This window comes from Nerophis ophidion, linkage group LG03, assembly GCF_033978795.1.
Source record: "Nerophis ophidion isolate RoL-2023_Sa linkage group LG03, RoL_Noph_v1.0, whole genome shotgun sequence".
In the NCBI taxonomy this organism is placed as follows: Eukaryota; Metazoa; Chordata; class Actinopteri; order Syngnathiformes; family Syngnathidae; genus Nerophis; species Nerophis ophidion.
Genome location: NC_084613.1, coordinates 8,174,288 through 8,200,983, shown reverse-complemented (window position 1 = coordinate 8,200,983; position 26,696 = coordinate 8,174,288). Strand labels below are relative to the sequence as shown.

Below are 26,696 nucleotides of genomic sequence, written 5' to 3'. Positions count from 1 at the left end.
ATGCGTCAGCAGACTAATTCGAAGTCTTTGTTTGTTTACTTACCACTAAAAGACAAGTTGTCTAGTATGTTCAATATTTAATTTAAGGACTAAATTGCAATAATAAACATATGTTTATTAAGTTTATTATCTTAAGTTTTCTTGTTAAAATAAAGCCAATAATGCCGTTTTTTTGTGGTCCCTTTATATAGAAAAATATTTTTAAAAAATGTTGGTACCGGTACCAAAATGTTGGTATCTGGACAACCTAGTCTGTTGTATGCCAAGTTGTTGAGCAGACGATTTTGTCTTTCCCAGGAGTTGCTTGACTCTAAGCAGCGAGGCAAAGAGAGGCTGAACCGTGTCCAGAGATGCGGAGCAGCAGCCAGAGACCACACCGGCTCCGGAGGTTTTGAGGCTATCGAGCGGGAGGAAGCAGCCCTCTTATCCAGCTGGGAACAGTGGGAACGAGGGGCGCTTCAGACACGGGCTGGTCTGGAGACCGCCCTCTCTCAGATGACCAGTTCTGAACAGGAGTTCAGCGGTCTGTCGGCACAGCTGGAGAAGGACATGCGGGACTTCAACGGTCAGCTGCAGGACTGGCGCATCAGGCTGGTTCAGGCGGAGGGTAAAGCTGGCGGAGAGGAGGGTGTCAAAGGCTGGCAGATTGCCAAGGTAGGACGCACACAGACCCATAATGAACACATTAAATAGTCACCTTCACTTCTAGGACACTTTGGAGGAGCTTGTCAAAGCGGAGCCGATGAGCGATGGTCTAAAAACTCAGCTCAATGATCTGTGCCGCTTCTCCAGAGACATTTCCACCCAGTCGGAGAGAGTGTCTGCCCTCATCAAGGACTACAACAGGTAGTAATAATAAAACTGACTATACATTCATACAGTTACTATTAAAGGCCTACTGAAATTAGATTTTCTTATTTAAACGGGGATAGCAGGTCCATTTTATGTGTCATACTTGATCATTTCACGATATTGCCATATTTTTACTGAAAGGATTTAGTAGAGAACATCGACGATAAAGTTTGCAACTTTTGGTCGCTAATAAAAAAGCCTTGCCTTTACCGGAAGTAGCAGACGATGTGGGCGTGATGTCACTGGTTGTAGGGCTCCTCACATCCTCACTTTGTTTATAATGTGAGCCCCCAGCTGCAAGAGCCATTCGGACCGAGAAAGCAACAATTTCCCCATTAATTTGAGCGAGGATGAAAGATTTGTGGATGAGGAAATTTAGAGTGACCGACTAGAAAAAAATGTAAAACATTTAAAAAAAGTTAAGAAAAAAAAGGCAATTGCATTGGGAGCGATTCAGATGTTTTTAGACACATTTACTAGGATAATTCTGGGAAATCCCTTATCTTTCTATTGTGTTGCTAGTGTTTTAGTGAGTTAAATATTACCTGATAGTCGGAGGGGTGTGGCCACGGGTGTGTTGACGCCAATCTCTGAGGGAAGTCACGGCAGCTGCAGCACGACAGAAGCTCCGCTGATCTCCGGTAAGAGGCGACTTATTTCCACAATTTTCTCACCGAAAACTACTGAAATTAGAGTTTCTTATTTAAACGGGGGTAGCAGGTCCATTTTATGTGTCATACTTGATCATTTCACGATATTGCCATATTTTTGCTGAAAGGATTTAGTAGAGAACATCGACGATAAAGTTTGCAACTTTTGGTCGCTAATAAAAAAGCCTTGCCTTTACCGGAAGTAGCAGACGATGTGCGCGTGACGTCACGGGTTGTAGGGCTCCTCACATCTGAACATTGTTTATAATGTGAGCCTCCAGCAACAAGAGCTATTCGGACCGAGAAAGCAACAATTTCCCCATTAATTTGAGCGAGGATGACAGATTCGTGGATGAGGAAATTTAGAGTGACGGACTAGAAAAATTAAAAAAAAAAAGTTAAGAGAAAAAAAAAGGCGATTGCATTGGGAGCGATTCAGATGTTTTTAGACACATTTACTAGGATAATTCTGGGAAATCCCTTATCTTTCTATTGTGTTGCTAGTGTTTTAGTGAGTTAAATAGTACCTGATAGTCAGAGGGGTGTGTCCACGGAGTGTGTTGACGCCAGTCTCTGAGGGAAGTCACGGCAGCTGCAGCACGACAGAAGCTTCGCTGATCTCCGGTAAGAGGCGACTTATTTCCACAATTTTCTCACCGAAAACTACTGAAATGAGAGTTTCTTATTTAAACGGGGGTAGCAGGTCCATTCTATGTGTCATACTTGATTATTTCGCGATACTGCCATATTTTTGCTGAAAGGATTTAGTAGAGAACATCGACAATAAAGTTTGCAACTTTTGGTTGCTAATAAAAAAGCCTTGCCTTTACCGGAAGTAGCAGACGATGTGCGCGTGACGTCACTGGTTGTAGGGCTCCTCACATCTGAACATTGTTAATAATGTGAGACTACAGCAGCAAGAGCTTTTCGGACAGAGAAAGCGACAATTTCCCCATTAATTTGAGCGAGGATGAAAGATTCGTGGATGAGGAAATTTAGAGTGACGGACTAGAAAAAAAAAAAAAAAAAGTTAAGAGGAAAAAATAAAGGCAATTGGATTGGGAACGATTCAGATGTTTTTAGACACATTTACTAGGATAATTCTGAGAAATCCCTTATCTTTCTATTGTGTTGCTAGTGTTTTAGTGAGTTAAATAGTACCTGATAGTCAGAGGGGTGTGTCCACGGAGTGTGTTGACGCCAGTCTCTGAGGGAAGTCACGGCAGCTGCAGCACGACAGAAGCTCCGCTGATCTCCAGTAAGAGGCGACTTATTTCCACAATTTTCTCACCGAAAACTGCCGGTCGACATTTGGTCGGAATCCATGTTCGCTTGACCGCTCTGATCCATAGTAAAGCTTTACCTCCGGGAATTTTCAACAAGGAAACACCGTGTGTTTGTGTGGCTAAAGGCTAAAAGCTTCCCACCTCCACCTTTCTACTTTGACTTCTCCATTAATAATTGGACAAATTACAAAAGATTCAGCAACACAGATGTCCAAAATACTGTGTAATTATGCGATGAAAAGAGACAACTTTTAGCTGTGTGTGGTGCTGGGCTGAAATGTCCCCTCCAACCAATAATGTCACAAACACGCGTCATCATACGAGTCATCATTCCGCGACATTTTCAACAGGATATTCCATCCATCCATCCATTTTCTACCGCTTATTCCCTTTCGGGGTCGCGGGGGGCGCTGGCGCCTATCTCAGCTACAATCGGGCGGAAGGCAGGGTACACCCTGGACAAGTCGCCAGCTCATCGCAGGGCCAACACAGATAGACAGACAACATTCACACTCACATTCACACACTAGGGCCAATTTTTTTTTGTGTTGCCAATCAACAGGATATTTAAAATTGTAATTTAGTAAACTAAAGCGGCCGTATTGGCATGTGTTGCAATGTTAATATTTCATCATTGATATATAAACTATCAGACTGCGTGGTCGGTAGTAGTGGCTTTCAGTAGGCCTTTAAGTTTGGCAATGGATGGGATTTTTTTAGGTTCCCTTATAATAGTGATAATAATGGATTAGATTTACAACCAGGGGCGGTTCTAGGCATGCTTTTATGAGGGGGTAGTCAGAAATGTGAAGGGGGCATCATGTGTACACATCATGCTCCAGCACTTTTTTTTCTGTGCTTATAGTAACTATGCTTTATTCATTGAAATAGGTCTTTAGCTATGTGTCCAACCCCAACCTGGAGTAGTGGATTGCACTTTGTCAGGCCTCTACCTTCAGACCTGTCCAACCTGGGTGTCCCACCTGAAAACTAAGCTCCTGCTGGTATAGCTCTTACGGTCACAGAGGCACGCAAACCCCCTGACCACAATAAGGTGGCAATCCCTCACGGGGGGGAAACTGAAAAATAAAAATAAATGAATAAAATAAAATAAAACATCCTTCATCCAGATTTTATCAACCAACAACATAACATTTATCCTAACTGGATGGCCTAACTCTCAAATACATTTTGACCCAAAGTAGGACTTCACACACTACAGTCAATATTTACAAAACTGAAAGGTAGTCTGATGAATAATGATAAAAAAGAATCTCAAACTAATTTATAAAACAGAACGTGTGCACTCATCTGGGCACAAAATTCATTCACTCCAATGTATGTGTGTTGCCCACTTGCTTGTAAATTGATGAAAACAGCAGTGTTTTTGTTTTTAGGTGTCTTGGTCATATCAAATGAAACTTATCATTAGTTTATTACAAAATGTAGATTGAAACATTAAAGGTTGACTATGTAGAATTACAAAAAGAACAACAGAAAAAGAATTCCAGCAGTCGATTGCCAGACCGTTGCTAAGTAAAACGGGCCGTTGCTAGGGACTCCGCTCTGAACAGAGGACAGCAGAGGAGGACTGCTAATATACCTTATGTTTCATTTTTACCCTCATTAACAGCATCATAAATGACTTGTAGCTTGTTACAGCGACAGTGGAGGCTCTCTGCCTTCCAAACCACTGCTGCTCAGAGCCTCCGCTGTCACTGCTCTCGTCAAGTTGTAAAAAAAAAAAAAAAAAAGGAACTCCGTAGCACCGAAAGTCCGCGACGATAAACGTGTTTATGACGGATAAGACTACACAAATACACCCATCCTAACAAGTATATGATAAATGTAGACAACTTTTCCTTTTCTTTGACTTTCATACTGCAACAGTGATTGGATGTTTACTGAGGGCTGAGGGGTGTGTGTCTGCTGCGCAGCCTGTGGAATGGTGAATACACGCACAGCAGAGGGAGGGATGAGAGGGAAGCCGACACTACAATATCGTGTGTGTCCCTTTTTCGGCGGATTTTTCCGCTAGTGCAGATCATTTTGTCAACTTGTAATGTAGTAATTTTGTGAGTTTATTACAATTTGCTTTCTCAAATTTTGATTTGAGGGGGCAAGACATTTATTTAAGGAGGCTCTGCCCCCTCTTGCATTGCGTAGAGCCGGCCATGATTACAACAACACTTTTCGAGACACTCAGAAGTGCTTCACAGAGAAGTGAGAATCCATCATTCATTCACACCTACTGGTGAAAGCTACTTTCATAGCCACAGCTGCTCTGGGGTAGACTGACGGAAGCTTGGCTGCCAGTTTGCAGCCTCTGGCCACCACCTAATCATTCATCATTCATTCACCAGTGTGAGCAGCACTGGGGGAGGGGGTGAAGTGTCCTGCCCAAGGACACAACGGCAATAGGCGGGGAGCGAACCTGCAACCCTCAGGTTTCTGGCACGGCCGCTCTACCCACTATGCCAGTGTTTTTCAACCTTTTTTGAGCAAAGGCACATTTTTTGCGTGGCAAAAATGCGGAGGCACACACCATCAGCAGAAATCATTAAAAAAACGAAACTCAGTTGACGGTAAAAAGTCGTTTGTTGGATATGACTTTAAAGCATAAGCTAGCATGCATGACTACAGCTCTTGTCTCAAAGTAGGTGTACTGTCACCACCTGTCACATCACACCCGGACTTATTTTCACTTTTTTGCTGTTTTCCTGTGTTCAGTGTTTTACTTCTTGTCTTGCGCTCCTATTTTGGTGGCTTTTTCTCTTGTTTTGTTATTTTCTTGTAGCAGTTTCATGTCTTCCTTTGAGCGATATTTCTCGCATCTACTTTGTTTTAGCAATCAGGTGACACACCAACTTTTATGAATGAATGAATGAATGAAATGAGTTTATTTCGGTCATATAATCAATCAAATCAATCAACCATTTTGTGGGATCAGTTTTACAGTACAGGTTATACGTAAACAATCATACACATTTACACACAAAAGAAAAAGAATGACCAAAAAAGGACTATGCTGAAGTCAAAGCTTATATTTGCCTATCCTATACCTTCACTGAAAATTAGATTGCCTGGAACATGAAAGCAATTGTTGCTTTATTTTTATAATTTTAATTATTTCACCTTTCAAGGGGCGGCATAGCTCGGTTGGTAGAGTGGCCGTGTCAGCAACTTGAGGGTTGCAGGTTCGATTCCCGCTTGTGCCATCCTAGTCACTGCCGTTGTGTCCTTGGGCAAGACACTTTACCCACCTGCTCCCGGTGCCACCCACACTGGTTTAAATGTAACTTAGATATTGGGTTTCACTATGTAAAGCGCTTTGAGTCACTTGAGAAAAGCGCTATATAAATATAATTCAATAATTCAATTCTTAAACCTCATCAAAGAAGTGCATGTCTTCAGCTCATCACTGAGCTTGTTCCACCATTTAACTCCTAAAACTGAAATACATTTGTATTTTATCTTCGTTCTCGCTTTATCTATTTCAAAAATCAATATCCCCCGTAAGCTATAGTTTTTTCCTCGTAAATAATTTATTCTTGTCTTCATGAAAGAAAGGAATGTTAAACATGCTTGTATTATCATTAGGGCTGGGCAACCATTAAACATTTTAATCGAAGTTAATCGCACTATTTCTCCGATTAATCGCGATTAACTGCATTGTATACGCAAAGGCCAATAATGAATTCAAAAGTAGTGTGTAGTGCACCTTTATTGGAATATTCTCCCACATGAACAAAAGCGCCAAAACATTTGTTGTGCAAACACAATTTAAATCAGTCCTTGTTAAACAGTAGCAGTTAAATAGCATATTTTATGAAAATCAACTCAAAAAATGTAAATACAAACATTTAAGCTTATTGCCACTGCCAGGGTATTTAAGTTATCCTGTTTGTTATGGAAAATAAATATAATCTACATACAAATCTCTGAGCCACAATCATAACATCTGAACAGGTAACAGCAGAAACATTTTTTTTATCAGGGATCTTATGTTTAAAAAACCTATATTATAGGTAGTGGGCTGTTTTAGGGAATTTTTGATCAAATTATCCGTAGTAGCAATATTAATAATGTTGTGTTTATTCTGCGTAGTGCACTTAAAACAATTATGACCATATCTAGGAATTGATATGATGGGAATTTTCCGATTGTTTGCTTGGTGCTTTGATAAACTGAACGCATCATATACATGGTACTATATTGTGATGTTATGAGCCAGGGAATAAAAGAACTACCCTACCCAGCATGCAACAGGAGTGACGAGCATATAGGTTGTGTGTCGCCATGACGCCATCTTGTATGTTGTGATATGCACGCTCTGAAAGCAAACGTTAAGAACTCAGCCAACATTCCTCGTCTGCATTATTGATAAATAGACAGACAACACATATACTCCGCTGCTTCACAGGCCGCTGGATGTAGCCGGCAAAGTATTCCCATGCTAGCAAGCACGCGTCATTCAGTCCAAAACGGCCCGATCTATCCACATCCAGAATTGTCTGGCGGTCGTAAGTGATCCCGGAGTGACCACGCTGTAAGCCAGCCATGAAATTTGCAGAATTGTCCGGTATTTTTGCCAAATGTTCCATCTTTACCAAGAGCCCCGCGACGCCATCTTGTTAAGAAAAGGCGTTAACAAAATAAAAGCATGTAAACAACATACGCAAATGTACGATAAAATAATTGTCGGCGTTAATAGATTGATGAGTTAACTCGTAATTAACGCATTAATTTGCCCACCCCTAATTATCATTAAACACCTTTAACTTGTTAACAAAAACCTATATTTCATAAATAAATCAATAGAAATTATATATATGAATGAGGTATATCCCCTCCACTTGGTACATTGAAAAGTAGCTCGCCTGCAGAAAAAGTGTGGGCAACCCTGCTCTAACGTCACTACGCAAGTTGCGTATTGACAGCATTCCCGTCCACAGGAATCGTTTGAAAAACTAAAACATGGATTTCAAGGAATCGAAACACTGGGAACCGTTTTCGATTCTCATCCCTAGTTCTAATAAACATTTCTGTCCATTTGCTTGCAGTCTTAGTCTTCAAGCTGCCAGGGAGTGTCAGGGGAAAGTGAAGCTGCAGGAGCAGGGATTCCGCTCGGCCTACAGGGAGTTCCAGCAGTGGCTGGTCAATGCCAAGATCAACACGGCCAAGTGCTTCGACACACCCCAAAATCTCACCGAGGCTTCATCCAGCCTGCAAAAGATTCAGGTAATGGTTAAGATAGCGGATTACTCCAGTATTTGTTCATTCTAGAGATGTCCGACGATGGCTTTTTTTGCAGATATCTGATATTACAATATTGTCCAACTCTTAATTACCGATTCCGATATCAGGCTTCACGGTGGCAGAGGGGTTAGTGCGTCTGCCTCACAATACGAAGGTCCTGCAGTCCTGGGTTCAAATCCAGGCTCGGGATCTTTCTGTGTGGAGTTTGCATGTTCTCCCCGTGAATGCGTGGGTTCCCTCCGGGTACTCCGGCTTCCTCCCACTTCCAAAGACATGCACCTGGGGATAGGTTGATTGGCAACACTAAATTGGCCCTAGTGTGTGAATGTGAGTGTGAATGTTGTCTGTCTATCTGTGTTGGCCCTGCGATGAGGTGGCGACTTGTCCAGGGTGTACCCCGCCTTCCGCCTGATTGTAGCTGAGATAGGCGCCAGCGCCCCCCGCGACCCCAAAAGGGTAGAAAATGGATGGATGGATGGATATCAACCGATACCGGTATACTTTGTGAATTATATTTATATAGCGCTTTTCTCTAGTGACTCAAAGCGCTTTACATAGTGAAACCCAATATCTAAGTTACATTTAAACCAGTGTGGGTGGCACTGGGAGCAGGTGGGTAAAGTGTCTTGCCCAAGGACACAACGGCAGTGACTAGGATGGCGGAAGCGGGAATTGAACCTGCAACCCCTCAAGTTTCTGGCACGGCCACTCTACCAACCGAGCTATGCCGCCCATCGTGTAATAATACACATTATTACCGTATTTTTCGGACTATAAGTCGCAGTTTTTTTCATAGTTTGGCCGGGGGGTGCGACTTACACTCAGGAGTGACTTATGTGTGAAATTATTAACACATTACTGTAAAATATCACATAATATTATTTATAGCATAGCTCGTTTGGTAGAGTGGCCGTGCCAGCAACTTGAGGGTTGCAGGTTCGATTCCCGCTTCTGCCATCCGAGTCACTGCTCTTGTGTCCTTGGGCAAGACACTTTACCCACCTGCTCCCAGTGCCACCCACACTGGTTTAAATGTAACTTAGATATTGGGTTTCACTATGTAAAGCGCTTTGAGTCACTCGAGAAAAGCGCTATATAAATATAATTCACTTCACTTCACTATCTCATTCACGTAAGAGACTAGACGTATAATCAATCAATCAATCAATCAATGATTACTTATATAGCCCTAAATGACTAGTGTCTCAAAGGGCTGCACAAACCACCACGACATCCTCGGTAGGCCCACATAAGGGCAAGGAAAAACTCACACCCAGTGGGACATCGGTGACAATGATGACCCAGTGGGACGTCGGTGACAATAATGACTATGAGAACCTTGGAGAGGAGGAAAGCAATGGATGTCGAGCGGGTCCAACATGATACTGTGAAAGTTCAATCCACAATGGATCCAACACAGTCGCGAGAGTCCAGTCCAAAGCGGATCCAACACAGCAGCGAGAGTCCCGTTCACAGCGGAGCCAGCAGGAAACCATCCCAAGCGGAGGCGGATCAGCAGCGCAGAGATGTCCCCAGCCGATACACAGGCGAGCAGTACATGGCCACCGGATCGGACCGGACCCCCTCCACAAGGGAGAGTGGGACATAGAAGAAAAAGAAAAGAAACGGCAGATCAACTGGTCTAAAAAGGGAGTCTATTTAAAGGCTAGAGTATACAAATGCGTTTTAAGGTGAGACTTAAATGCTTCTACTGAGGTGGCATCTCGAACTGTTACCGGGAGGGCATTCCAGAGTACTGGAGCCCGAACGGAAAACGCTCTATAGCCCGCAGACTTTTTTTGGGCTTTGGGAATCACTAATAAGCCGGAGTCTTTTGAATGCAGATTTCTTGCCGGGACATATGGTACAATACAATCGGCAAGATAGGCTTGAGCTAGACCGTGTAGTATTTTATACGTAAGTGGTAAAACCTTAAAGTCACATCTTAAGTGCACAGGAAGCCAGTGCAGGTGAGCCAGCACAGGCGTAATATGATCAAACTTTCTAGTTCTTGTCAAAAGTCTAGCAATATAAGATTTCATGGGATTTATCAATGAGGTAAAGGTATAGCATGTTCTATATGTTATAGTTATTTGAATGACTCTTACCATAATATGTTACGTTAACATAGCAGGCACCTTCTCAGTTGCTTATTTATGCCTCATATAACGTACACTTATTCAGCCTGTTATACGGCCACCCTCAGTGTGACCTGTATGGCTACTGACCAAGTATGCTTTGCATTCACTTGTGTGTGTGAAAGCTGGCACGCAAATGCAGTGCCTTTAAGGCACGCCCCCGATATTGTTGTCTGGGTGGAAATCGGGAGAAATTTGGAAGAATGGTTGCCCTAGGAGATTTTCAGGAGGGGCACTGAAATTTGGGAGTCTCCCGGGAAAATGGGGAGGGTTGGCGAGTATGACTGGGAGACGCGTTTTAAAAAGTCATACATTTTACTTAATGAAACCGATACCGATCATTTCCGATATCACATTTTAAAGCATTTATCGTCCAATAATTAGTTAGCTCATAATCTCTTTCTCTTCCCTAGGAGTTCCTCAGCGACCAAGATCATGGTCAGTCCAAGCTGAACGCTGTGATCTTCAACGGCGAGCTTCTCTCCGCCATCACCTCTAAAGACAAAGTGGATTCGGTTCGGACGAAGACTAGCAACGCCCGAGAGGACTGGAAAAACATCATGTCCAATCTTCACAACAGAGAAATAAACTTACAGGTAAGCATCGGTTGAGAGTAAGGTGGTGTGAGAGTGGAGCGATTGCATTCATTAAAGGACTTTGATACAAATTTATTCATGACTGGGTGACACAGCGTGCCGTAAGTGTAGACTTATTTGGATTACCGTAATGTCCGGACCATAGGGCGCACTGGATTATAAGGTCTAGTCAGGTCTATTTTCATACAAACCCCATTTCCACATGAGTTGGGAAATTGTGTTAGATGTAAATATAAACGGAATTCAATGATTTGCAAATCCTTTTCAACCCATATTCAGTTGAATATGCTACAAAGATAACATATTTGATATTCAAACTGATATATTTTTTTTTTTGTGCAAATAATCATTAACTTTAGAATTTGATGCCAGCAACACGTGACAAAGAAGTTGGGAAAGGTGGCAATAAATACTGATAAAGTTGAAGAATGCTCATCAAACACTTATTGGGACATCCCACAGGTGTGCAGGCTAATTGGGAACAGGTGGGTGCCATGATTGGGTATAAAAACAGCTTCCCAAAAAAAATGCTCAGTCTTTCACAAGAAAGGATGGGGCGAGGTACACCCCTTTGTCCACAACTGCGTGAGCAAATAGTCAAACAGTTTAAGAACAACGTTTCTCAAAGTGCAATCGCAAGAAATTTAGGGATTTCAACATCTACGCTCCATAATATCATTAAAAGGTTCAGAGAATCTGGAGAAATCACTCCACGTAAGCGGCATGGCTGGAAAACAACATTCAATGACCGTGACCTTCGATCCTTCAGGCGGCACTGTATCAAAAACCGACATCAATCTCTAAAGGATATCACCACATGGGCTCAGGAACACTTCAGAAAACCACTGTCACTAAATACAGTTGGTCGCTACATCTGTAAGTGCAAGTTAAAGCTCTAATATGCAAAGCGAAGCCATGTATTAACAACATCCAGAAACGCCGCCGGCTTCTCTTGGGCCTGAGATCATCTAAGATGGACTGATGCAAAGTGGAAAAGTGTTCTGTGGTCTGACGAGTCCACATTTCAAATTTTTTTTGAAAATATTCGACATTGTGTCATCTGGACCAAAGGGGAAGCGAACCTTCCAGATTGTTATCGGCGCAAAGTTTGAAAGCCAGCATCTGTGATGGTATGGGGGTGCATTAGTGCCCAAGGCATGGGTAACTTACACATCTGTGAAGGCACCATTAATGCTGAAAGGTACATACAGGTTTTGGAACAACATATGCTGCCATCTAAGCGTCGTCTTTTTCATGGACGCCCCTGCTTATTTCAGCAAGACAACGCCAAGCCACATTCAGCACGTGTTACAACATTGGGTTTCGTAAAAAAAAGAGTGTGGGTACTTTCCTGGCCCGCCTGCAGTCCAGACCTGTCTCCCCTCGAAAATGTGTGGCGCATTATGAAGCGTAAATTACGACAAGCTCTACATAAAACAAGAATAGGAAATAATTCCACTTTCAAAGCTTCAACAATTAGTTTCCTCAGTTTCCAAACGTTTATTGAGTGTTGTTAAAAGAAAAGGTGATGTAACCCAGTGCCCAACTACTTTGGCACGTGTTGCAACCATGAAATTTAAAGTTAATTATTATTTGCAAAAAATAAATAAAGTTTATGAGTTTGAACATCAAATATGTTGTCTTTGTAGTGCATTCAATTGAATATGGGTTGAAAATGATTTGCAAATCATTGTATTCCGTTTATATTTACATCTAACACATTTCCCAACTCAAATGGAAACGGGGTTCGTACAAAAAGAGCAACGGATTATAGGGCGCATTAAATGTAAAAGACTTCTTTGTGGTCTACATTGATTGATTGATTGAAACTTTTATTAGTAGATTGCACAGTGCATATTCCGTACAATTCACCACTAAATGGTAACACCCGAATACGTTTTTCAAGTTGTTTAAGTCGAGGTCCATTGTTTAAGTTGAGGTCCATTATTATGTAATGGTGTTTTTCTGCTCAAAATGTTGCATAGATGATGTTTTACACATCATCTTCAAGTCACTTTCTGACAGTCGCTTCACGATGCGCCTTTTTTTGAGCGGTCTTATTTACGTGACTCACCTTCGGCAGCGTCTCCTCCCCGTCAATTTTGTTGTAGCCGTGTAGCGTGCAAGGATGACAGTGGAAGAAATGTCAAAAGACGGCGCTAACTGTTTTAATGACATTCAGACTTTACATCCATCAATAACGGAGCTGTGTCTCCTCATCCGTGGCTCACTAGCGCAACAACAACAACGCCCGAAATGTGTTCCGTGAAAAATTGTCCGTCCGGGCGAGGGTCACCACTTTGTCAACAAATGCCTGAGCAAATTGTTTAAGAACAACATTTCTCAACCAGCTATTGCAAGGAATTTAGGGATTTCACCATCCAAGGCAGGGGTAGGGAACCAGATAAATCAATGTCCGATAAATCTTAGCTGACATTGATTAACACGATAAGAAATGAATATATCCGCTGGTAGTCTGTCAGGTTCAAACACTGATGACAGCTATTAAACAGACGAGAAGCAAGGAATCATGCAGAGACAGAGTTCAATTTGGGTCAATGAGGAGACGTGTTTTGGGCTGTATTCTAGTTATAGATCCAAACTACATCCTAAAACTCCAGTCCGCGTGCTTCCTGTATTTATTTGGGAGGTCCCTTTTAACATCACTGAAGCTGTCGCTGAGGGAAGGGGGTAATCTCGACAACTCCAGTTAGACACAAAATATTGTTATACAAAAATGCAAATGTGTTGACGCTGGTGATATCGCCTTGTCTCTCTGCTCTGTACGTCACGGCGGTGTTCGGCCTTGGCAGTTTGCAGGCTGTTCCTGGACACAGACACTAATACCAGACTGGCTGGCAATCTTTTGGATTCCCAGCTTTGCACAGACAAGGAAAAATACCACATCAGCACAATTGACAATAAGTATAGCAACAGCCCTTGAGTATAAAAGTTGTGTGACAATATAGACAAAACTGTTATAAAATAATCACAGTGTTGAAAATAACTTTCAAAATATAAAACATTCTCATGCATTTTAATCCATCCAAACGTTTTCTACCATACCTGTTCATGAAGTCGCATTAATGGTAAGAAGTATTTTAATTATTGTTGGTTAACTTCAGAATACAAATCTTATTAAAAAGAATAAGAGACTTATTATACTTTAAAAATGTTGGTCTTACTTAAAAATGCACGCTTTTTGTTGTATTCAGTGCTAAAAAATATTATATGGCTCTCATGAAAATACATTTTAAAATATTTGGCTTTCATGGCTCCCTCAGCCAAAAAGGTTCCCGACCCCTGATCTAAAATCTGTAATATCATCAAAAGGTTCAGAGAATCTGGAGACATCACTGCACGTAAGCCATGATATTACGAACATTCTAACCCTCAGGCGATCCAAATGCGACATCAGTGTGTAAAGGATATCACCACATGGGCTCAGGAACACTTCAGAAAACCTCTGTCAGTAACTACAGTTAGTCGCGACATCTGTAAGTGCAAGTTAAAACTCTAGTATGCAAAGCCAAAGCCATTCATCAACAACACCCAGAAATGCGCTCATTTAAGATTGGCTGATGCAAAGAGGAAAAGTGTTTCGTGGTCTGACGAGTCCACATTTCAAATTGTTTTCGGAAACTGGACGTTGTTTCCGGTCAACTAAAGTGGAAAAGAACTAGGCGCAAAGTGTAAAAGGCAGCATGTGTGATGGTATGGGGGTGTATTAATGCCCAAGGCATGGGTAACTTACACATCTGTGAAGGCACCATTAATTAAGGTACATACAGCTTTTGGAACAACATATGTTGCCATCTAAGCAACGTCTTTTTAATGGACGCCCCTGCTTATTTCAGCAAGACAATGCCCAGCCATGTGTTACGTGATCAAATCGCACGGCGTAGCCAAATATGCTGTACTTTAAGTCTGAAGTGTGCTATATGTACTACGGTAGATGACAGATGAGATGTTCTCGGTGTGTGCTTCAGAACCTCATGTCTCAGATGAAGGACTTCGAAGCGAGCGCTGAGCCTCTCCAAGAGTGCCTGAACGCCACTGAGCTGACCGTGCAGGAGAGCAGCACACGGCTTCACGACCTCACGGCCAAGAAGCTGGAACTCCAGAAACTTCAGGTAGTAATCATGAGAAGGAATTTATCCGTCTCCAGCCACCATCATCATTCCATCCGGAGGGTTCCACTTACAGTCTTGGTCAAAAGTGTACATACACTTGTAAAGAACATGATGTCATGGCTGTCTTGACTTTCCAATCATTTTTCTACAACTCTTATTTTTTTGTGATGGAGTGATTGGAGCACATACTTCATGAAGTTTGCTTCTTTAATGAATTCTTTATGGCTCTACTGAAAATGTGAGCAAATCTGCTGGGTCAAAAGTATACATACTGTTATGTTTGCAGAGGGAGATGACGGCTCAGACACCAGGGGGCTATAATGTCCAATAATTTATTATATATATATATATATATATATATATATATATATATATATATATATATATATATATATATATATATTAAGCGGTAAAAAATGGATGGATGGATATATATATATATATATATATATATATATATATATAAAATAAACATCCATCCATCCATCCATCCATCTTTTTCCACTTCTCCGAGGTCGGGTCGCAGGGGCAGTAGCCTAAGCAGGGAAGCCCAGACTTCCCTCTCCCCAGCCACTTCATCCAGCTCTTCCCGGGAAATCCCGAGGTGTTCCCTGGCCAGCCGGGAGACATAGTCAACCCAGCATGTCCTGGGTCTTCCCCGTGGCCTCCTACCGGTTGGACGTACCCGAAACACCTCCCTAGGCAGGCGTTCGGGTGGCATCCTAATCAGATGCCCAAACTACCTCATCTGGCTCCTCTCGATGTGGAGGAGCAGCGGCTTTACTTTGAGCTCCTCCCGGATGGCAGAGCTTCTCACCCTATCTCTAAGGGAGAACCCCGCCACCCGGCGGAGGAAACTCATTTGGGCCGCTTGTACCCGTGATCTTGTCCTTTCGGTCATAACCCAAAGCTCATGACTATAGGTGAGGATGGGAACGTAGATCGACCGGTAAATTCAGGGCTTTGCCTTCCGGCTCAGCTCCTTCTTCACCACAACGGATCGGTACAACGTCCGCATTACTGAAGACGCCGCACCGATCCGCCTGTCAATCTCACCATCTACTCTTCCCTCACTTCGTGAACAAGACTCCCAGGTACTTGAACTCCTCCACTTGGGGCAGGGTCTCCTCCCCAATCCGGAGATGGCACTCCAACCGTTTCCGTGCGAAAACCATGGACTCGGACTTGGAAGATGCGTATTCTTTTCGTTTCCCACTCGGCTGCGAACCGCTCCAGTGAGAGCTGAAGATCCTGGCCAGATGAAGCCATCAGAACCACATCATCTGCAAAAAGCAGAGACCTAATTCTGCAGCCACCAAACCGGATCCCATCAACGCCTTGACTAAGCCTAGAAATTCTGTCCGTAAAAGTTATGAACAGAATCGGTGACAAAGGGCAACCTTGGCGGACTCCAACCCTCACTGGAAACGTGGAAATGCGGACCAAGCTGATTGATTGATTGAATCTTTTATTAATAGATTGCACAGTACAGTACATATTCCGTACAATTGACCACTAAATGGTGAAGTGAAGTGAATTATATTTATATAGCGCTTTTCTCAAGTGACTCAAAGCGCTTTACATAGTGAAACCCAATATCTAAGTTACATTTAAACCAGTGTGGGTGGCACTGGGAGCAGGTGGGTAAAGTGTCTTGCCCGAGGACACAACGGCAGTAACTAGGATGGCACAAGCGGGAATCGAACCTGCAACCCTCAAGTTGCTGGCACGGCCGCTCTACCAACCGAGCTTTGCCGGCCAAATAAGTTTTTCAACTTGTTTAATCAATTCATGGTACAAATATATACTATCAGCATAATACAGTCATCACACAAATTAATCATCATAGTATATACATAGTGGGTTTTTCGGACTACCACACACTGCCAGGAGAGCCTGGATTTCAGAGTACAAAACTGTTTTATTTTCATAAATGTGGAGAGGCTTTTGTTTCACAGGCGTGGCGCAGTGTGAGAGTGGCCGTGCGCAACCCGAGGGTCACTGGTTCAAATCCCACCTAGAACCAACCTCGTCACGTCCGTTGTGTCCTGAGCAAGACACTTCACCCTTGCTCCTGATGGGTGCTGGTTGGCGCCTTGCATGGCAGCTCCCTCCATCAGTGTGTGAATGTGTGTGTGAATGGGTAAATGTGGAAGTAGTGTCAAAGCGCTTTGAGTACCTTGAAGGTAGAAAAGCGCTATACAAGTACAACCCATTTATTTATTTATTTAAAATGTCTTTCTCTTTGTTCGTGTCTGTCTCTCTGGTTCCCACTCCACACCTGCTATTAAAGGCGACAGGTGATCAGATAACAAGGCCCACCTGGGCCATCCACTCACCTGTCGCTGTCTTCGAGGCCGGTGCTGGCACGCCCTGCTCCACAAAGACCTCCTGGAGAAAAGTTCTATGGTCAGATGAAACCAAAATTGAGCTGTTTGGCCACGATTACAAACAAATAAGAGTTGTAGAATTTATTGGAAACTCAAGACAGTATTTGACAGTATTTTCTCCACAATTGTTTGCTCGCTGCCATCTTTTTGCTTGTCTTTGCTCTGCTCACACATGCCTGAGAATCCATTCATCCTTTTCCAGCTGTGTATCATTCCTTTCCAAGCCCCCCCCCCCCGCCATGTGGCATACCTCTAACCCGTGCTTTGATGTTTCTCGAGTCGGCTCGCATGCTTCCTGTTGATAAGCTCGCTTGTGCTCTTCCAGTCTGTGCTGGAGGAGCTGGCCTCTCACCAAGTCCAGCTGAGCAGGCTGAAAGAGAAGGCCCAGCGTCTGTTGGACGAGCACGCTGCCGGCAAGAGTTTTGTGCACCGCGTGTCTCAGCTCTCTGCTCAGTTCCTTGCTTTAACCAACCTAACCAAGGTACAGTAACCACTACTCCACCGTGCCGCCACTTGTTTCTGCAGGGGGCAGGGGTACCGTATTAGCGCGACTAAACGCACCCTTAGAACTTGATTGGTGATCTGGCTAATCGGGCGTCTCCCCGGACTGACAGGAGAAGGCGTCCAGGATCGACCGCATCGTGACGGAGCACCAGCTCTTCACTCACGGCTTGAAAGAGCTGCAGAACTGGGTGGCGGACACCAGTTACATGCTGCAGACGTACTGCGCCCCCACCGCCGACAAAAACGTTCTGGACAGCCGAATGATCAAGCTGGAGGTGGGAACCAGTAACTACCGCTTGTCTCTCTTGATGTCGTGCGTGTGTGTGTGGGGGGGGGGGGGGGATTTGGAGCCGATTCAGCTGCAGTTGGACGGAAGGCAGTGCCTTTGGAGCCCTCACAAATGATCAAGAATCACAAAAGTCCTGAACTTTACTAAATCATATTGCCATTCACGGTGGAAGAGGGGTTAGTGCGTCTGCCTCACAATACGAAGGTCCTGCAGTCCTGGGTTCAAATCCAGGCTCGGGATCTTTCTGTGTGGAGTTTGCATGTTCTCCCCGTGAATGCGTGGGTTCCCTCCGGGTACTCCGGCTTCCTCCCACTTCCAAAGACATGCACCTGGGGATAGGTTGATTGGCAACACTAAATTGGCCCTAGTGTGTGAATGTGAGTGTGAATGTTGTCTGTCTATCTGTGTTGGCCCTGCGATGAGGTGGCGACTTGTCCAAGGTGTACCCCGCCTTCCGCCCGATTGTAGCTGAGATAGGCGCCAGCGCCCCCCGCGACCCCGAAAGGGAATAAGCGGTAGAAAATGGATGGATGGACATGTGAATAATGCTGTATAGTAGACTGTATTTATGTTATTCACATGTGAATAAGACTGTATAATAGACTTTATTTATATTATTCACATTTGAATAATGCTGTATAGTAGACTGTATTTATATTATTCACATGTTAATATTTGCGGTATAATAGACTGAAGGGGAATAAGCGGTAGAAATGGATGGATGGATGGAGTTGTACGGTATACCAGTACTTGTATAGTATCGCGGTACTATACTCTGTTTGAAAAGTACCGTCCATCCATCCATCCATTTTTTACCGCTTGTCCTGTTCGGGGTCGCAGGGGGTGCTGGAGCCTATTTTCTTTCCGAATTAAAGTACCGGTTCGCCATATTTTTGTTTTACAGTCATGACGGCGCATCGCTGGCACGTTGTGTCATTGTCAGGTTCAAACCTACTCAGTGGCCTAGTGGTTAGAACAGGGGTGGGCATTACGTCGATCGCGGAGGGTGTGTAAGTCGATAGCTAGCCAGGCATTAAAAAAATAGACATAAAAATGATCAATCATCAATCTTCACCAAGACTTCACTTTTGTCACTTGTTTGACATTCTCGGCACCCGAGGATCTTATGAGATTGCTGCGAGCTCATTATTAAGAAAAAAAAAATCACTGACAGGACGGAGAGAAACACTTTTTATTTCAACAGACTCTTGGGCCGTACCTGCTGTCCAAACTCTAAAGACCGACTGTACAGTTGCTGTCTTCACCATAAAAGACCTGCTTCATCCTGCCTGTACTAACAAAATTAGAGTCTCAGAAAGCTAGCGTGCACAAGATAGCAAGCTACGGAGTTTGATGCCAATGTATTTCTTATAAAGTTGTTGCACCTTTCCTGATTCCGGCGCCTAGACCGTAGTCAAGGAGCGCAGGGGAGACACTTCTCCAGGGCCGATGGATTCTCGGGGCAACACCCTTCACTATACCCGGCAGTGGGTCTTCACAATTCCGGACTCCAGGGCAAAATGACGAGTCCAGCGATTAGTTGCAAATCGTGGCTTGTTATTTACGTCTTGCACACAGTCAAAATCCCACAGAAAAACACTAGCCACTTCCCCGCCCTCAGCGACCGCTCCCTCTCCTCACTCACCTGCTGGCAGACATTAAAGGGACACACACACATATGCTACTCTCATAACAAAGTGTTGAAAAAACAAGTATGCAAGTTGGACAAATGAGATGCCAAATCCAACCACTTTCATGTGGTATTGGACAGAAAGGAGGACTTTTTTTTCTCCTCCATTTGAAAATGCGGACGTTATCAGCACCACTGTCTGATTCCAATCAATGCAAGTCATCTGAATCAGGTAATACTCCAACTTATATTCTTGTCTTCATGAAAGAAAGGAATCTATATGTGTTAAACATGCTTGTATTATCTTTAAACACCATTAACTTAACAAAAATGTCTCTTTCATAAATAAATAAATACAAATTATAAATATGAATGAGGTAGATCTCCTCGAATTGGTCAATTGAAAAGTAGCTCGCCTGCAGAAAAAGTGTGGACACCCCTGGGTTAGAGTGTCCGCCCTGAGATCGATAGGTTGTGAGTTCAAGTCCTACCAAAGACTATAAATATGGGAGCCATTACCTCCCTGCTTGGCACTCAGCATCAAGGGTTGGAATGGGGGTTAAATCACCAAAAAGATTCCCGGGCGTGGCCACCGCTGCTGCTCATTTCAGCTCCCTTCACCTCCCAGGGGGTGATCAAGGGTGATGGGTCATGCAGAGAATAATTTCGCTACACCTAGTGTGTGTGGGACAATCATCGGTACTTTAACTTTAAACACTGATGACATCTATTAAACAGACAAGAAGCAAGGAATCATGCAGAGACAGAGTTAAATATAGCTCAAGGAGGAGAGACCTTTTGTGCTGTACTCTTAGTTACAGAACCAACCTACACTCTATGGTAACATTCCCACATGCTCCTCTATTTATTTGGCAGGTCCCTGGTTAAATCACTGAGGCCGCCTCTAAAAGGAGTGGTCACACACATCATGCAAAGCAGCTCCTGTATGCACAATACGTGACGGAATGTGCTGGGGGCCTTGTGATTTCGCCTTGTCTCTGCTTCGTCTGCGGGCTGTCGTCTTATCTTCGCTGAGGTCCTTGAAGTCCTTGGCTGTTAGTGGGCTAAGACGAACAAAATATCCGTGGCGAGGCCACCCATCATTGCGTGGCCGATTACAAGTTTTGTCCTTGCACAGATAGAAACGTACAATTTGAGCACAATAGCTAGTAAATATAGCAACGGCCATTAAGCGTAACTGATGACATCTATTAAACAGACAAGAAGCAAGGAATCATGCAGAGACAGAGTTAAATATAGCTTAAGGAGGAGAGACCTTTTGTGCTGTACTCTTAGTTACAGAACCAACCTACACTCTATGGTAACATTCCCACGTGCTCCTCTATTTATTTGGCAGGTCCCTGGTTAAATCACTGATTCCGCCTCTAAAAGGAGTGTTCACACACATCATGCAAAGCAGCTCCAGTATGCACAATACGTGACGGAATGTGCTGGGGGCCTTGTGATTTCGCCTTGTCTCTGCTTCGTCTGCGGGCTGTCGTCTTATTTTCGCTGAGGTCCTTGAAGTCCTTGGCTGTTAGTGGGCTAAGACAAACAAAATGTCCAAGGCGAGGCCACCCCTCATTGCGTGGCCGATAACAAGTTTTGTCCTTGCACAGATAGAAAACTACAACTCGAGCACAATAGCTTGTAACTATAGCAACATTTGTGTGATAACTTACACATTATTATTCTAACATTTATTCATGGTTTTACGAGCAGGGGAGCATGTTCGGCAGCGCGCACAAAAAGTACTTACAAGCAGACACAGTGTGTTGACAAAAAGGGAGAAAGGACGCATTTTGGCTTAAAGGCTTAGAGGTGCTTAAAACATGGCTAGCTAGTTAGTGTCTAATGTCCATTTGCAATCTGCAGTGTTTTAGCTACTTCTAAATCACTACTCCTTGTCGCCATGGCGACAAATAAAGTAAGTTTCTTACAAGTAATCCCTGCAGGACGAGGAATAGCTAAACATGCTTCACTACACACCCTAAAAGGATACAGTCACAATGTAAACAAACGCCATCTACACCTGATATCCACTGTAATGATACCAAGTATAAGAGCGTATCTAGTCGATACTACAATGATGGGACAGTTTAGTCGCCACTCTTTTTACCCACTTGGTCATTCACTGTGATTCGATGCTCCAGGCCTTGTTGACGGCGCGCCAGGAGAAAGAGATCCAGTTAAAGATGCTCATCACCAGAGGAGAAGCGGTTCAGAGAAACACCTCCGCAAACGGTGTAGCCGTGGTCCAGGAGCAGATACAGGAGCTCAAAGACTCCTGGGATGCTCTGCTCTCTGCCTGCATTCAGTGTAAAAGGTGAGCGATCCACACCTGAGCTTCTCTTGGTGGTCATTCTTCTAATCCTGGTTTTCATTGAGGGCCACATCGCAGTGATGACTTCCATCAAAGTGCAAATATTAGAAATGATGCGTTTTATTATTGAAAATATTCTTTTTTGTATACACAGTAAAAAAATAAAAACATCTGAATATTTTACAGGAAAAAAAAGGCAACTCATTCACTAAAAATGTACTGTGAAATATACAGTGTTTTTACAACATATTACGGTAAATGAGAAAAACAATAACACTTTTTGAATTCTGTCATCTGAGCTGACGGATTTTTAACGAAATTTTTTGTTTTTCGTTTGCGGTAATACACCTTAAAAACAACAACAAAAACTAGTTGCTCAAACGGCTGTCATGTCTGGTGATCATGTTTTCTTTAGTTCTGTTTTGCTTAAGACTCCATTTTTTCCTGTTTTTGCACTTCCTTGTTTGCTTTGTTTCCATGCCAACCCATTAGTGTTGACCTGTCCTCATGTCACGCACCTGTCTCACGTTTTGCACTCGCACACCTGTCACTAATCTTGTCTATTATTTAAACCGAAAGTTGCCAGGAAGTCAGCCTGGCGACTTTACTTTTACTCACGTCTGCTTCATGCCATGTTTACGATTCACGCTGCTTGTTTCATAGTTCCATGCAAAGTAAGTTTTGGTTTATTGTTCATAGTTTCTGCCTTTGTGCAAGTTTTGTTTCATTAGTCAAGTTTGTTCTCCCCCATTGTGCGCGCCTTTTGTTTGCTTCTTTTTTTGTACTTATAGTGTTAAGATAAAAGTTGTCATTACCTTCACGCCTTGCCCGCTCCAACTTTCAATCCAATCCAATCCAATCCACTTTATTTATATAGCACATTTAAACAACAATAACGTTTCCAAAGTGCTGCACAGCCATGTTAAAAACAATATTATGCTCCACCAATGACTGAATAAAACAAAAAAATGAATAAAAATAAAACCAATAAAAACAATATAAAAACAAATATGATTAAAAACTATGTTAAAGGGTAAAATCAATTAAAACAGTAAAATAAAAATCAAAGTCTATAAAAAACACAGAGGACCACACAACTCACCTAGTGTTAAAAGCCAAAGAATAAAAGTGGGTCTTAAGACGAGACTTAAAACACTCCACTGTGGAAGCAGTTTGAACATGGAGGGGCAGAGTGTTCCAGAGCTTAGGGCCGACCACAGAGAAGGCCCTGTCTCCCCTGGTCTTAAGTCTGGTCTTGGGCACCACGAGCTGGAGCTGGCTTTCGGACCTCAGAGCGCGCGCAGGGATGTAAATTTGGATGAGGTCCGAGATATATTGAGGTGCCAGTCCATGTAAAGATTTAAAAACAAACAGCAATGTTTTAAAATCAATTCTAAAATGAACAGGGAGCCAGTGCAAACTCTGAAGAATTGGGGTTATATGCTGGCGTTTCCTGGCCCCTGTTAAAAGTCCTGCTGCCGCGTTCTGGACTAACTGCAAACGGGAGAGAACTTTTTGGCTAATGCCAGCATAAAGTGCAGTGCAGTAGTCCAGGCGACTTGAAATAAAAGCATGCACGACTTGTTCAAAAAGGTTAAAAGATAAAAACGGTTTAACCTTTACTAAAAGACGAAGGTAATAAAAACACGATTTTAAAACGCCATTGACTTGTTTGTCTAGTTTAAAATGGCTGTCTATAGTGACGCCAAGGCTGGTGACTTTGGGACGCACATCATTTTGCAATGGTCCCAAGTCAGTGAGGGCCGGACCAAAAACTAAAATTTCCGTTTTTCCCTCATTCATTATTAATAAATTCTGGGCTAACCAAACCTTGACGTCACATAGACAGTTAAGAAGGGGTGTCAGGGGGCCGTGGCTTTTTGAAATCGGCATATAAATTTGGCAGTCATCTGCATAAAAGTGATAAAACACTCCATGTTTCTTAAAAATATCTCCAAGAGGGAGGAGATATAGAGCGAACAGGATGGGGCCTAAAATAGATCCTTGGGGGACACCACAGTAAAGCGGGGCAGAAGAGGAGGTGGCGTCCCCCCAGCCTGACAGAGAAGGACCTCTCAGACAGGTAAGATCTGAACCACTCTAACGCAGTCCCCCTGACACCCACACAGTCTCTCATGCGGTCTAAAAGAATTGTGTGGTCGACTGTGTCAAAGGCAGCTGTAAGATCTTAAAGCACTAAAATGGCAGAGCTGCCAGAATCAGACATTAAAAGCAAGTCATTAAAAACCTTTAAAAGTGCAGATTCAGTACTGTGCAAAGCTTTGTATCCAGACTGAAATGGATCTAAAGTGCTATTTTCATCTAAAAAAGGCTGCAGTTGTGCCAGAACACATTTCTCCAAAATCTTTGACACAAAAGGTCATTTGGAAATGGGCCGATAATTTGACAAACTTGTCGGATCAAGACCTGGTTTTTTAATCAAAGGCTCAACAACAGCTCTTTTACAAAAAGGAGGGGACACAGCCAGAAATCAAGCTGCTGTTGATAATGTTCCTAACTTTCCTTTGCATTCCGGAAAAACAAACCCCAAAGTCCTCGCTTTGACAACGACAAACTTTGATCATAAAAAAAATGTTTTTTTCTTTTCTTTTTCCAGTAATATGCTGTAAAGACCACCGTACATGCACTATATTGCCAAAAGTATTGGGCCACCTGCCTAGACTCACATATGAAGTTGAAGTGCCATCCCATTCCTAACCCATAGGGTTCAAAATGACCTTTTGCAGCTATTACAGCTTCAACCCTTCTGGGAAGGCTGTCCACAAGGTTACGGAGTGTGTTTATAGGAATTTTGCACCATTCTTCCAAAAGCGCGTTGGTGAGCTCACACACTGATGTTGGTGGAGAAGTCCTGGCTCTCAGTCTCCCTTCTAATTCATCCAAAAGGTGTTCAGGTCAGGACTCTGTGCAGGCCAGTCAAGTTCATCCTACACCAGACTCTTGTCACCCATGTTTTTATTGACCTTGCTTTGTGCACTGGTGCACAGTCATGTTGGAAGAGGAAGGGGCCCCGCTCCAAACTGTTCCCACAAGGTTGTGAGCGTGGAATTGTCCAAAATTATTTGGTATCCTGGAGCATTCAATGTTCATTTCACTAGAGCCCAACTCTTTAAAAACAACCCCACACCATAATTCCTCCTCCATCTTATATCACACTAGGCACAATGCAGTCCGAAATGTAGCGTTCTCCTGGCAACCTCTAAACCCAGACTGGTCCATCAGATTGCCAGATGGAAAAGCGTGATTCATCAGTCCAGAGAAGGCATCTCCACTGCTCTAGATCCCACTGCTTCCCACACTTTGCATCGGACTTGGTGCTGTATGGCTTAGATGCAGCTGCTCAGCCATGGAAACCCATTCCATGAAGCTCTCTGCGTACTGTACGTGGGCTAATTGGAAGGTCACATGAAGTGTGGAGTTCTGTAGCAACTGACTGTGCAGAAAGTCTTTTCACTATGCGCTGACCCCTCCTCTCTCTGTCAGTGTACCTGGCCTACCACTTGGTGGCTGAGTTGCTGTTGTTCCCAAACTCTTCCATTTTCTTATAATAAAGCCCACAGTTGACGTTGGAATATTTAGGAGCGAGGAAATTTCACGACTGGATTTGTTGCACAGGTGGAATCCTGCGACCGTTCCACGCTGAGAGCGGCCCATTCTATCACATACGCCTAAGTGCTTGATTTGATACACTGGGCCAAGTGATTGCGGACACCTGATTGTCATCATTTGGATTGGTGGCCAAATACTTTTGTATTACCCTAAAATCTATTTAAATATTTACATTGTACAATTCGATGGATAAGTTGCCTCATCAGAATTCAAGCAGATATTTAAGTATTTACTTTTATTTTGACACAATATGTGTTCCAATATTGGAGACTATTAAAGTTTAAAATGTATGCAATTTCATGCAGTGCATACATTTTTTTTCCGTCAAAATATAAAATAAATATAAGGTTGTTTATTGACAGGCGTTTGTGGGCCATATAAAATGATGTGGCGGGCCAGATCTTCCGTTTGAAACCTGTGTTCTAATCCAACAGTCAACTGGAAGGTTCTCTGTCCCAGTGGACCAGTTACCAGGAGGACGTGCGTCAGTTTGTGAGCTGGCTGGAGCACGTGGAAGAGAACCTGGACCCGACTGATCAGCAGTGCCCTGAGATGCGAGACAAAACTGCCAATCTCAGCAGAGCCAAGGTGAAAGGGGAGGGAAGAGGTCGTGGAAGGCAGTCCCTTTGGTGCCCTCACAAACGATCAGAAATCACAAAAATCCTTAACTTTACCAACCATATTGCCAATTAGGGGTTGTACTAGTAAAGTACCATGGTACTAACGAATCAAAAACTGTACTGTACTCAGTTATGTGACATTGCTGGTTTTGCCAGCAGAGGAGGTTGTCACGGAGTACTTACAGTGTGTAGACCAGTGGTTCTTAACCTGGGTTCGATGAGTCGTCCTCAGGGGTTCAGACGCACCCGACTAATCGTGTAAATAAAAACTTCTCACTATCGGCTTTATGGATACGGCAACAGCAGAAGTCAGACTGTCTAAGTTGTTGTGCGTTCATGCAATGTGTTGGTTTTGTTCTTTGAACAAGGTGATGATGATGCACGGTTCATTTTGTG

The 26,696-nt window shown here is 43.3% G+C and overlaps 1 protein-coding gene across 3 annotated transcripts in view; it reads left to right on the top strand.

Annotated features, from left to right (window-relative positions):
* syne1b (spectrin repeat containing, nuclear envelope 1b) overlaps positions 1-26,696 on the top strand; it is a 346,051-nt gene that overhangs the window by 138,344 nt on the left and 181,011 nt on the right. For 2 of the 3 annotated variants that reach the window (XM_061894155.1, XM_061894154.1), the window contains exons 54-62: positions 298-654; positions 710-846; positions 7,852-8,029; positions 10,599-10,781; positions 14,771-14,914; positions 17,630-17,785; positions 17,919-18,083; positions 21,881-22,053; positions 26,115-26,268. In XM_061894155.1, the coding sequence (XP_061750139.1) occupies positions 298-654; positions 710-846; positions 7,852-8,029; positions 10,599-10,781; positions 14,771-14,914; positions 17,630-17,785; positions 17,919-18,083; positions 21,881-22,053; positions 26,115-26,268 (1,647 nt within the window). The remainder of the gene's footprint in view (positions 1-297; positions 655-709; positions 847-7,851; positions 8,030-10,598; positions 10,782-14,770; positions 14,915-17,629; positions 17,786-17,918; positions 18,084-21,880; positions 22,054-26,114; positions 26,269-26,696) is intronic. The other variant, XM_061894156.1, reaches the window with a different exon arrangement.